This window comes from Nerophis lumbriciformis, linkage group LG24 (assembly GCF_033978685.3).
Source record: "Nerophis lumbriciformis linkage group LG24, RoL_Nlum_v2.1, whole genome shotgun sequence".
NCBI classification, from domain to species: domain Eukaryota; kingdom Metazoa; phylum Chordata; class Actinopteri; order Syngnathiformes; family Syngnathidae; genus Nerophis; species Nerophis lumbriciformis.
Window position 1 is genome coordinate 34,397,211 of NC_084571.2, and position 13,990 is coordinate 34,411,200.

At 36.2% G+C, this 13,990-nt stretch overlaps 1 protein-coding gene across 1 annotated transcript; it reads right to left on the minus strand.

Moving 5' to 3' along the window:
• Nucleotides 1-6,179: 6,179 nt before the first annotated feature.
• psmg3 (proteasome (prosome, macropain) assembly chaperone 3) lies at nucleotides 6,180-12,627 on the minus strand. Its single transcript, XM_061982259.2, has 3 exons — nucleotides 12,497-12,627; nucleotides 6,565-6,795; nucleotides 6,180-6,496 (listed from the first exon to the last, which is right to left on the minus strand). The coding sequence occupies exons 2-3, from the start codon at nucleotides 6,781-6,783 to the stop codon at nucleotides 6,344-6,346; spliced, it is 372 nt and encodes a 123-aa protein (XP_061838243.1). The 5' UTR covers nucleotides 6,784-6,795; nucleotides 12,497-12,627; the 3' UTR covers nucleotides 6,180-6,343.
• Nucleotides 12,628-13,990: the final 1,363 nt, after the last annotated feature.

Genomic DNA, 13,990 nt, shown 5'->3' on the forward strand with positions numbered 1-13,990 from the left:
CTTTAAAAGAACCGTTCAAAACACTGGCTCTCTATTTTTCTTCTTTTTTAAGATGTGGATCAGAATAATTGAAATGTACTCAAATATGACTTTAATATATACAAATGTCATAATTGTAATTTTTTTTTACTGTAAATATTCCTAACCTAAATAACTTTTTAGCATTTAAATACAGATAAAAATACACAAATAAGTAAGAATAACCAACATGTACATAAAAGTGTAAATGATATTAGACTAATAATTACTACATGATAAAAAAAGTAAAAAATAAATTAATAGAAAGTTGCTCAACCCTACCTAGTGTCTACACTTGACCTACAATCAACTATCAAAGTGAATCCAAATTTTAAAAAGTAACTAAATAAAACAATAATATATATATATGTGGATATATATATATATATATATATATATATATATATATATATATATATATATATATATATATATGTGTGTGTGTGTGTGTGTGTATATAACTATATATATAAATATATATATATATTTTTTAGGTTACGTTTTTTAGTCCACACACAAAAATAAGAACCATTTGGCAAAACATGCACCTCTGTGTAGTTTGTACATTATTTTTTTACTTTTTTTTTTTAATTTTATAAATCTTTATTAATAAACTGCTACATTTCCAAACAATCAATAAATAATAATATTCAAAATAAGTACAAAAACAGTACAAATCAGCGCCAGGGGGTTGTAAACTCAATAAAGTAACTAAAATAGAATACACTATATATATATATATATAAAACAAAGTGCAAAGCTTGTGTTGTTTGTACATTGTTTATTTTAAAGCGTGGTGACGTCATGGCGGTGCCTTCATGGGCCCGCAAAGACGACTCGGACATTTCAGGACGTTACGTATACCATTTAAAATGACGACGAATAAACAAAAATAGGGTTGGTATTACAGTCGTAGTTCAGAGTATTTCACATAATTATGATTTTCAAATCGTTCAGTCATTAACAACGTGGTCACCAACAATATATCGTATAGTCATGTGAAGGAAAATTAGGAAACTTGTATTCTCCTGAACTGGAGTTTATGGCTCTTTGAAGGGAGCAGGATTTTGTGTAGCCGTTTCTTTAAAAAAGCCGTTCAAAAAACTGGCTCTTTATTTTTGTTATTTTTTAAGATGTGGATCAGAATGATTGAAATGTACTCACTTTAATATATATACAAATATTAACTGTAAAAAAAAAAAAAGTTTTACTGTAAATATTCCTAACTTAAATAACTTTTTATAATTTTAATAATACAGATAAAAATACACAAATTAGTAAGAATAACTAACATGTATATAAAAGTGTCAATTATATTAGAATAATAATAATAATAAAGTTGCACAACCCTACAGTGTCTACGCTTGACCTACTACATCGGAACAATAAACTATAAAAGTGAATTCAAATTCAAAAAAGTAACTATATATATATATACATATATGAACCACAACACACATAAATGTAAACCATTTGACAAAACATGCACTTGTCTGTGCTATTATTGTTTTGAACAAAAATTCCACAAGGTGGCGCTGTTATGAAACCTTAACACTTGTTTTTTAAACAAGCCTCCATGAGAGCAAGTGTTTCTGTGTGTCTGTTAGAGTGTTTTTGTCCATTTTGTGTTGAGCTGTTTAAAAAAAGAATTCTAGTAAACAAAGATGTTCTTAAAGCAAACAAATTGTCCAGTCTTATTGTGACAGTATTGAAAATAACCTAAGTTTGTTAAAGATTGAAAAAAAAAAATATATCTGAAATTAATGCACAATATTACAAGCTAACTCCAGACAAAATGCGATTAATCACAATTAGATATTTTAATGGCGTGTGACAGCCTTACTTCTAACACATATTGACCACAACTTAGTACACAGGTGTCAAACTCCAGGCCCTGGGGCCAGACGTGGCCCGCCACTTCATTCTATTTGGCCCTCGAAAGCTTGGAAATAACATGTATCAATAAAGCACTGTAACTTGTCTAACTAATTGCATTCTTTCTTTCTATTATGGGAGAAAAAAAATATATGTAGTCCACTTTTAATTTTCCTGAGGGAACTCTCCTGAAGGAATCAATAAAATACTATCTATCTATATATGTATGTTCACTTAAATATTGTCTAATTATGCAAAAATATATTATCAAACATTAAACATTAAAAAAAAAAAAAAAGAAATAAATACTATTAATAATTATTTCAAAGCCAGTTATCCATCAAATTGTGCAATGTAAAAGTAGCAATAGATTTCATGGTAAAATTGTGCAATTTACTGTGGTTTTTACAGCATTTTTCTCTAAATAAAAAAAAAAAAGTAAATTTTTTCACTGGAAAAATCTTCAGTTTTTGATTTGCGGTAAAAAAAAACAACAGCAACCAAATAAAACTGGCGGCTCAGGTGCCAAAAGTTTACTGCAAAATTGCATTTTTTTAAAAAATTTACAGTAAAAAAAAAAAAAAAAAGAGTCAATTTTACAGTAAAATTCTGGCAACTGAACTGCCTTTTTCTTTTTTACCATAAAAACAGCAGTACTGTTTTGCCACTTAGACTTAGACTTCCTTTTTATTGTCATTCAAATTTGAACTTTACAGCAGAGATAAGAACAAAATTTAGTTACATAAGCTCATGGTAGTGCAGGATTAAAAAAAGCAATAAGGTGCATATATAAATAAATAAATATATATAAATAATATATAAATATATATATAAAATAAATAAATATATATATATATATAAATATATATGTATATAACTAAATAAATAGATTACTGTACAGATAAATATATTGCACTTCTTCCACATGCGTCCACGTTTATGGATGTATGTTATATTGTCTTTTTTATTCCAGCGAGTTCCATTTACAGTAATATACACAACATTTTGAGGTGAATTTATTGCAACTTACCATGTTTTTTTTTTACATTTTAGTTTTTTTTTTAATCTACCAAAAAATGGTGTAATAAGAGTATTCACTGTTAGAACGGCCCTCTGGGGCCACACATAAGTGCGACGTGGCCCTCAGTGGAAAACGACTTTGACACCTCTGACTTAATGGGACGCCACCATTTACGTTGTTTTCACCAAGATGAAGTTTGTAAGGTTGGGATGGAACGGATCTTCAAAACTTTCAAAAAATGTTCGACTGTTGACAACTCGTTATACCAGTAAGAAATGATTATTGTATAATTTTGTAATATTAAATCATTACATCATGCTTCCGTTCACATCGCTCCTGCTTAGAATATGAATATTTGACACAGGTACTGTCTTGCATTTCATCAGAACAAGGGACAAGCGGTAGAAAATGGATGGATGGGCACTTGGTTATACAGTCGTGCTCATAAGTTTACATACCCTGGGAGAATTGATGATTTCTTGGCCATTCTTCAGAGAATATGAATGATAACACAAAAACCTTTCTTCCGCTCATGCTTAATTGTTGTGTGAAGCTAATTATTGGCAAACAACTGTGTTTACACTTTTTAAATCAAAATGACAAAAGAAAGTACGCAAATGACCCTGATCAAAAGTTTACATACCCCAGTGACTTTGATCTGATAACATGCACAGAAGTTGACACAAACCGGTTTGAATGGCTAATCAAGGTTCCAATCCTCACCTGTGACCTGTTTGTAATGAATGTGTGTGTATAAAAGGTCAGTGAGTTTCTGGGCTTCTGACAGACCATTGCATCTTTCATCCAGTGCTGCACAGATGTTTCTGGATTCTGAGTCACGGGGAAGGCAAAATAATTGTCAAAGGATCTGCGAGAAAAGGTAATTGAACCGCATAAAACAGGAAAGGGGTATAAAAAGAAATCCAAGGAATTGAGAATGCTAATCAGCAGTGTTCAAACGCTGATTAAGAAGTGGAAAATGAGGGATTCAGGTAGACCAGCAAAGATTTCAGCCACAACTGCCAGGAAAATTGTTCGAGATGCAAAAAAAAAATCCACAAATAACTTCAGCTGAAATACAGGACTCTCTGAAAAATTGTGGTGTGGCTGTTTCAAGATGCACAATAAGGAGGCACTTGAAGAAAAATGGGCTGCATGGTCGAGTCGCCAGAAGAAAGCCATCACTCCAAATTACTTTGTTCCAGAAGTTTTGAGGCTTCTCTTCTTCAAGTGCCTCCTTATTGTGCATCTTGAAACAGCCACACCACAATTTTTCAGAGAGTCCTGTATTTCAGCTGAAGTTATTTGTAGATTTTTCTTTGCATCTTCAACAATTTTCCTGCCAGTTGTGGCTCAAATCTTTGTTGGTCTACCTGAATCCCTCATTTTCTACTTCTCAATCAGCGTTTGAACACTGCTGATTGGCATTCTCAACTCCTTGGATATCTTTTTATACCCCTTTCCTGTTTTATGCAGTCCAATTACCTTTTCTCTCAGATCCTTTGACAATCATTTTGCCTTCCCCATGACTCAGAATCCAGAAACATCTGTGCAGCACTGGATGAAAGATGCAATGGTCTGTCAGAAGCCCAGAAACTCACTGACCTTGTATACACACACATTAATTACAAACAAACAGGTCACAGGTGAGGATTGGAACCTTGATTAGCCATTCAAACCTGTTTGTGTCAACTTTTGTGCATGTTATCAGATCAAAGTCACTGGGGTATGTAAACTTTTGATCAGGGTCATTTGGGTACTTTCTTTTGTCATTTTGATTTAAAAAGAGTAGACACAGTTGTTTGCCAATAAATATCTTCACACAACCATTAAGCATGAGTGCAAAAAAAGTTTTTGTGTTATCATTCATATTCTCTGAAGAATGGCCAAGAAATCATAAATTCTCGCAGGGTATGTAAACTTATGAGCACTAACTGTTTGGGGAAATCCGTAAACCGTATTTTTCGGAGTATACAGGTAAAAGCCAGTAAATTAGAATATTTTGAAAAAACTTGATTTATTTCAGTAATTGCATTCAAAAGGTGTAACTTGTACATTATATTTATTCATTGCACACAGACTGATGCATTCAAATGTTTATTTCATTTAATTTTGATGATTTGAAGTGGCAAAAAATGAAAATCCAAAGTTCCGTGTGTCACAAAATTAGAATATTACTTAAGGCTAATACAAAAAAGGGATTTTTAGAAATGTTGGCCAACTGAAAAGTATGAAAATGAAAAATATGAGCATGTACAATACTCAATACTTGGTTGGAGCTCCTTTTGCCTCAATTACTGCGTTAATGCGGCGTGGCATGGAGTCGATGAGTTTCTGGCACTGCTCAGGTGTTATGAGAGCCCAGGTTGCTCTGATAGTGGCCTTCAACTCTTCTGCGTTTTTGGGTCTGGCATTCTGCATCTTCCTTTTCACAATACCCCACAGATTTTCTATGGGGCTAAGGTCAGGGGAGTTGGCGGGCCAATTTAGAACAGAAATACCATGGTCCGTAAACCAGGCACGGGTAGATTTTGCGCTGTGTGCAGGCGCCAAGTCCTGTTGGAACTTGAAATCTCCATCTCCATAGAGCAGGTCAGCAGCAGGAAGCATGAAGTGCTCTAAAACTTGCTGGTAGACGGCTGCGTTGACCCTGGATCTCAGGAAACAGAGTGGACCGACTTATGTGTGGAAATTATTAGCACATTAGCGTAAAATCCCAAATAATAATATTTATCTCATTCACGTAAGAGACTAGACGTATAAGATTTCATGGAATTTAGCGATTAGGAGTGACAGATTGTTTGGTAAACGTATAGCATGTTCTATATGTTATAGTTATTTGAATGACTCTTACCATAATATGTTACGTTAACATACCAGTTGGTTATTTATGCCTCATATAACGTACACTTATTCAGCCTGTTGTTCACTATTCTTTATTTATTTTAAATTGCCTTTCAAATGTCTATTCTTGCTGTTGGCTTTTATCAAATACATTTCCCCAAAAAATGCGACTTATACTCCAGTGCGACTTATATATGTTTTTTTTCCTTCTTTATAATGCATTTTCGGCCGGTGCGACTTACAGGTATAAGCCAGTAAATTAGAATATTTTGAAAAACTTGATTTATTTCAGTAATTGCATTCAAAAGGTGTAACTTGTACATTATATAAGTCGCACCCCCGGCCAAACTATGAAAAAAAACTGCGACTTATGGTCCGAAAAATACGGTAATGAAGTTGCAAGCACAGAAATGGACAAACCTTCAAAGTTTTTATCCATGTTTTAATGTACATTTCTTTACATGAGTTTACTTGAATATTTACAGCGCATTAAAAATTCACATGACATCTTGGTACAGTATTAGGGATTATTTTTTCAGAAAAAAAAATAAAATAAAAAATCATCCCTCTTGTCTATTTACATTTCTACCACACCTGACAACTTTTGATCACATCTTTGATTTGCTTAATGGCGTCCACCGAAGAATCCTTAAGCGCCAATCCTACCAAGACGGGCTTGTTGCCGGCCTCTTGCGACACAAACGATGCCAGGTTTTTGCCACAAACGTGTGTCAAAGGCTAGAAAAACAAACATATCATTAATACAAAAAAACCCCCCAGCAAATCAGAAAAATCCCCACTCTTACCTCATCTTTTCCCAGAAGCACTTTGGTGGAGAACATCGGGGTGCTATAATCGTCGCATCTGGACTCGGGCGTGACAGATATCAGTGTTCCGATCTTACCGTACTGAGTGATGACCACGAATATATAGTTGCTGAACTCCGTGCAAACCACTTCTGTGGAAATCCCATTGACATCTTTCTGGGTTTGTTTGGACCTGATGATGGGCTCGGCAGCAGACATTTTTTATTAACCCTTGGGAGGAAACAAACAAAGAAAAGTTAGTATTCCTAACAGTGTTTTTCCCTTTACTGCGGTTGTGATCATCTTGATCCACACCTTTGAGAATAATAGACTGTATTTATATTATTTACATGTAAAAAATACCTAAGTGTTTATTGTCTATTGTGAGTAGGGATGTCCCGATCCAGGTTTTTGCACTTCCGATCCGATACCGATATTGTTTTTGCATTTACGATCCGATACCGACCGATACCGATACTGACCGATACTGGCCTATCCGAGCATGTATTAAAGTTTTAAGTTATTTAGCCTACTTACCGGTAGTTGTCAGAATCATGTTGAAAAGGGTTTTAGTACTCTTGATAACAACTAGCCAGCTGAATTAGGGGAGTTTGAATAATACACAATGGTTGGTAACAAGAAACTGACCTGTTTATTCAAGGATAAACACAAAATAGACAAAATTATACATGACAAACAGAAATGGCATCATTGAACTAGGGCTGGGCGATATGGCCTTTTTTTAATATTGCGATATTTTAAGGCCATATAGCGATACACAATATATATCTCGATATTTTGCCTTAGCCTTGAATGAAAACTTGATGCATATAATCACAGCAGTATGATGATTCTATGTGTTTTGATTGATTGATTGAGACTTTTATTAGTAGGTTGCACAGTGAAGTACATATTCCGTACAATTGACCACTAAATGGTAACACCCCAATAAGTTTTTCAACTTGTCTAAGTCGGGGTCCACTTAAATTGATTCATGATACAGATATATACTATCAGATATATACTATCATCATAATACAGTCATCACACAAGATAATCACATTGAATTATTTACATTATTTATAATCCAGGGTGTGGAGGGGGGCGCCGGATGTAAGTGTCAAAAAGACAGTCAAAAGAGTTTGATATGAGAATAAATCTAAAGTTAAAATATAGGGTAGAAATGCACCCATTTGCAGGAAATGTAGTCTTGATTTTCAAAATTTTCTTTCAAGGCTTGCATGTCTACATTAAAACATTCTTCTTCATACTGCATTAATATATGCTACTTTTAAACTTTCATGCAGAGAAGGAAATCACAACTAAAAAAATCACTAATTTTTTCATACGGTGTTGATGTGGAAATTTTTGCCTCGGCATTTTGATGGTGTGGACGTGTGGCACCGAATGGAGATAAGCGTCTCGACAGACGTCACAATATTTGAACAATGATGACGAAAACTGTTTTCTCTGTCGTGTCCGTGTGTCGAAAATTGTTATGCGCTTATTTTTTTATTTGATTTTGTGCGTGGCATATAATTGCTATGCGCAGAGGACGTTTAAACAGTGCGCAATTGCACAAGCGCGCACCTTAGAGAGAACGTTGCTCGCACGGTTGCGCTAGCATCACAGCTAACGTTAGCCATGCTGCTACCTCTCTGCTCGGGGAGGACGTATACGTATGTGACGTATGATGTGACAGTATGTGACGTGTGTAAGAAGGTGCACTTGCTGTCTGTGAGAGGGAGACACAGAAAAGAGTGAGAAGAGCCTGTCGTGTAATGCCAGCAGCTAAAAGCAACTGCGTGAGAATCCACAGACCTGTGGATGTGTTGAAGGTGTGCTGGAAAATGCGGAACGGAAATTACGGAGCAGCAGAAAAGTGGAATGTATTATTTAAATCGGTTGGAAAACACGGACCCGAGTTTTTTTTAAAACTGGATCTGGATCGGCATTTTCCCATGCCTTGCCGATACGCAATTTTTGGCAAATATAGGGACATCCCTATTCCTAACAGTGTTTTTCACTTTACTGCGGTTGTGATCATCTTGATCCACACCTTTGTGAATAATAGACTGTATTTATATTATTCACATGTAAAAAATACTTAAGTGTTTGTTGTCTATTGTGAGCGAACTGTGGTGCTGAATTTCCCTCAGGGATCAATAAAGTACTTTCTATTCTATGCAAAGCAAACTCATAATGAATATATACAGCCATGGCCAACAATATTGGCACCCCTGCATTTCTGTCAGATAATGCACCACTTCTCCCAGAAAATTGTTGAATTTACAAATACTTTGGTATTCACATTATTATTTCTTCGAGGACGTCGTTGTGGCTTAGGTAAAACGGAATCCATCCTATTTGGGTCCCAAATCAACCTTAAGAAAGTCAGTGACTTCACTATAAAAGTGGGTGAGATTGTTATCACCAGGAAAGATGAGGTCACCTACCTAGGTTCCATTCTAGAGGCTAATCTTTCCTGTGATAAAATGGCAACCAAGGTAATCAAAAAGGTCAACCAACGAACAAGATTTCTCTACAGAATCTCCTCTCTGGTCAACAAAAGCACCATGAAGATTCTAGCGGGAACTCTCATTCGACCCATTTTCGATTACGGTACCCCAGCACCTCCAAAACACCTCAAATCAAGACTATAAACATCCCAGAACAAGCTAGTTATGTTACTTCTAGACCTCCACCCCAGATCACACCTCACTCCTACCCACTTCTCCAAAGTGGGCTGGCTCAGGGTGGAGGACAGAGTAAAACAACTTGCACCGAGCCTAGTCTATAAAATTCGCTACACCTCCCTGATACCGAAGTACATGTCAAACTACTTCCTTAACGTAAATGACCGCCATAACCACAACACCAGAGGGAGCTCCACTAACCACGTTAAACCCAGATTCCGATCTAACAAAGGTCTTAACTCATTCTCCTTCTATGCCACATCAATATGGAATGCACTCCCAACAGGTGTAAAAGAAAGGGCATCTCTATCCTCCTTCAAAACCGCACTAAAAGAACACCTCCAGTCAACTACAACCCTAGACTAACACCCTCCCCCCACCACATCCCACCTCCCCGGATTGTAAATAATCAAATGTATATACTTGTTCTTATGCTTTCTGAGCTCACTATGTTCACTGCTCGCTGTACATATCCTACCAAGTCAGTCCTACACTGTTACAATGTCCATTTCTCAGATGATATAATTGTTGATGACTGAACCCCCTCCACATTCCACCCCCCGGATTGTAAAAAATGTAAATAATTCAATGTATATACTCTGATGATTAACTTGTGTGATGACTGTATTATGCTGATAGTATATATTTGTACTAGGGATGTCCCGATCCGATATTTGGATCGGATCGGCCGCCGATATTTGCAAAAAAATGCGTATCGGCAAGGCATGGGAAAATGCCGATCCAGATCCAGTTAAAAAAAAATCCGCTCCGCGTTTTCCAACGCACCTATTTAAATAATACATTCCACTTTTCTGCAGCTCCCTAATTTCCGTTCCGCATTTTCCAGCACACCTTCAACACATCCACAGGTCTGTGGATTCTCACGCAGTTGCTTTTAGCTGCTGGCATTACACGACAGGCTCTTCTCACTCTTTCCTGTGTCTCCCTCTCACAGACAGCAAGCGCACCTTCTTACACACGTCACATACTGTCACGTCACACGTCACATACGTATACGTCCTCTCCCAGCAGAGAGGTAGCAGCATGGCTAACGTTAGCTGTGATGCTAGCGCAGCCGTGTGACCAACGCTCCCTCTAAGGTGCGCGCTTGTACAATTGCGCACTGTTTAAACGTCCTCTGCGCATAGCAATTATATGCCACGCACAAAATCAAATAAAAAAATAAGCGCAATTTTCGTCACACGGACACGACAGAGAAAACAGTTTTCGTCATCATTGTTCAAATATTGTAACGTCTGTCGAGACGCTTATCTCCATTTGGTACCACACGCCCACACCATCAAAATGCCGAGGCAAAAATTTCCACATCAACACCGTATGAAAAAATTTGTGATTTTTTTAGTTGTGATTTCCTTCTCTGCATGAAAGTTTAAAAGTAGCATATATTAATGCAGTATGAAGAAGAATGTTTTAATGTAGACATGCAAGCCTTGAAAGAAAATGTTGAAAATCAAGACTACATTTCCTGCAAATGGATGCATTTCTACCCTATATTTTAACTTTAGATTTATTCTCATATCAAACTCTTTTGGCTGTCTTTTTGACACTTACATCCGGCGCCCCCCTCCACACCCCGGATTATAAATAATGTAAATAATTCAATGTGATTATCTTGTGTGATGACTGTATTATGATGATAGTATATATCTGTATCATGAATCAATTTAAGTGGACTCCGACTTAAACAAGTTGAAAAACTTATTGGGGTGTTACCATTTAGTGGTCAATTGTACGGAATATGTACTTCACTGTGCAATCTACTAATAAAAGTCTCAATCAATCAATCAAAACACATAGAATCATCATACTGCTGTGATTATATGCATCAAGTGTTCATTCAAGGCTAAGGCAAAATATCGAGATATATATCGTGTATCGCAATATGGCCTTAAAATATCGCAATATTAAAAAAAGGCCATATCGCCCAGCCCTAGTTTCAATGATGCCATTTCTGTTTGTCATGTATAATTTTGTCTATTTTGTGTTTTTCCTTGAATAAACAGGTCAGTTTCTTGTTACCAACCATTGTGTATTATTCAAACTCCCCTAATTCAGCTGGCTAGTTGTTATCAAGAGTACTAAAACCCTTTTCAGCATGATTCTGACAACTAAATAGGCTAAATAACGTTAAACTTTAATACATTATCGGTCGGTATCGGTATCGGATCGGAAGTGCAAAAACAATATCGGTATCGGATCGGAAGTGCAAAAACCTGGATCGGGACATCCCTAATTTGTACCATGAATTGCTTAACGTGGACCGACTTAAACATGTGGAAAAAGTTTGGGTGTGCAATCTACTAATAAAAGTTTCAATCAACCAAAAAAAAAAAAGCAGAATCATAATGAATATATACAGTCATGGCCAAAAATATCGGCACCCCTGCATTTCTGTCAGATAATGCACCACTTCTCCCAGAAAATGGGTGGAATTTACAAATGCTTTGGTATTCACATCATTATTTCTTCGAGGATGTCGTTGTGGCTTGTGCAGCCCTTTGAGACACTTGTGATTTAGAGCTATATAAATAAACTTTGATTGATTGATTGATTGAGGATCAAGATCAGGATGGCACCCGATCGCCTCCCTAGGGAGGTGTTTAGGGCACGTCCGACCGGTAGGAGGCCACGGGGAAGACCCAGGACACGTTGGGAAGACTATGTCTCCCAGCTGGGAACGCCTCGGGATCCCCCGGGAAGAGCTGGACTAAGTGGCTGGGGAGAGGGAAGTCTGGGCTTCCCTGCTTAGGCTGCTGCCCCCGCGACCCGACCTCGGATAAGCGGAAGAAGATGGATGGATGGATGATTGATTGAAACTTTTATTAGTAGATTGCACAGTACAGTTCATATTCCGTACAATTGACCACTAAATGGTAACAGCCCAATAACTTTTTCCACTTGTTTAAGTCGGGGTCCACGTTAATCAATTCATGGTACAAATATATACTATCAGCTTGATTTCTTTAGGTTGCATTATTTTCTCCACAAATGATGCCCAAATCAAGAAAAAGGCAGTAAAAGATCATCACAATCATGACAATGACCTCCCATCTTGCACAAAAATGGATCAAATCCATCATCTGCTAGACTACTTGTCTAGCGTTAGCTTGCACGATGCTAACATTAGCCATGATAATGTTACTAGCGTCTAAAAAAAAAAGAACACTACCAAACATTAAGAATAGTCTTCGGACCTAAATGTTGCGATTTCTTACCCCCTCACGACGCACCAGGACGCTTTACTTTCAGTATTCGTTCACACTTTGCTCCGTTAAAAGTTAGCGTGTTTTTGCTTCCAGTTTGGAACGAGCGCGTTCTCGCAGCTGCATTGTGCGTGATGACGTCACGCTCTACACTTCCTGGTTGCGTTTGTCAAGGTAATATACCGAAATAAGACAAATTAAAAAATTAAATATTTTGATTATTTGAAATTAACTATTCATTGTATGTGTATAAGTGTGGTTGTAAAAACCTTGTTGTTTTCTAAATGTGCTTTATGTTTCCTGATGACGTCAGTACGCTTTATTTCCGGGTTGCTTTTGTCGCCGTACACTAATAATAACAAGAAAATACTGCATATCATTTAGAATTATCAATATTCATATGGTTTATTTTATTTTCAATGACCTTGTATAAAATATATTTTTTTTATAAATATAAATATAAATATCATTCGCAATACATATTTGCAATGTGACCCAACCGGATGTACATAAAGACTGGAGAGTGCTTTTTTAATTTATTTTTTATTTATTGAACAAACATATAACCAAATTAAAGCACTTGCCACATATTCAACAATTTTAGACATCCATCGGACTGAGCAAATATGACATTAACAAAACATGTCAAGGAAAAAAAAATAAAAGCAAATACAAAAAGAGTATTAAAAATAGCAATAAACAATGATAATAATGATGATAAAATATAAAATACAAAAAAGGGCTCATTTAAATCACTTAAAATATAATTCAATAACGACATCAATTTAAGGGTATTTGTACTTTTAACTATTTTCCAAGATGTAATTGATCATTTGAATCTATTAAGCCAATTAGAAAATTAAGGTTTTACTTTCAGAAATCGACATCTATGTATGAAAAATGTTGCTCGCAGCATAATATGATTGACAAGCATTTCTATGTTACCATCATTTGTAAATATGACAAATTTGATTTCTTCTATAGTGAATGAGGACATCTCCACACCCTTGTCTCTCAGCCAATCTCTGATCTCGTCCAAAAACACATGTACAGTATCACATACCACAAATAGATGATTGACATCCTCTACACTTCCACAGATATAACAGCCGTCAACCTCCATGTTGATCCTTGATCCTGACCTCATGGTAAACTACCGACTGGTGTCCCACCTTCCCTTTATTTCGAAAATCCTCGAAAAAATTGTCGCACAGCAGCTAAATGAACACTTAGTGTCTAACAATCTCTGTGAACCTTTTCAATCCGGTTTCAGGGCAAATCACTCTACGGAGACAGCCCTCGCAAAAATGACTAATGATCTACTGCTAACGATGGATTCTGATGCGTCATCTATGTTGCTGCTTCTTGATCTTAGCGCTGCTTTCGATACCGTCGATCATAATATTTTATTAGAGCGTATCAAAACACGTATTGGTATGTCAGACTTAGCTTTGTCGTGGTTTAACTCTTATCTTACTGACAGGATGCAATGCGTCTCCCATAATA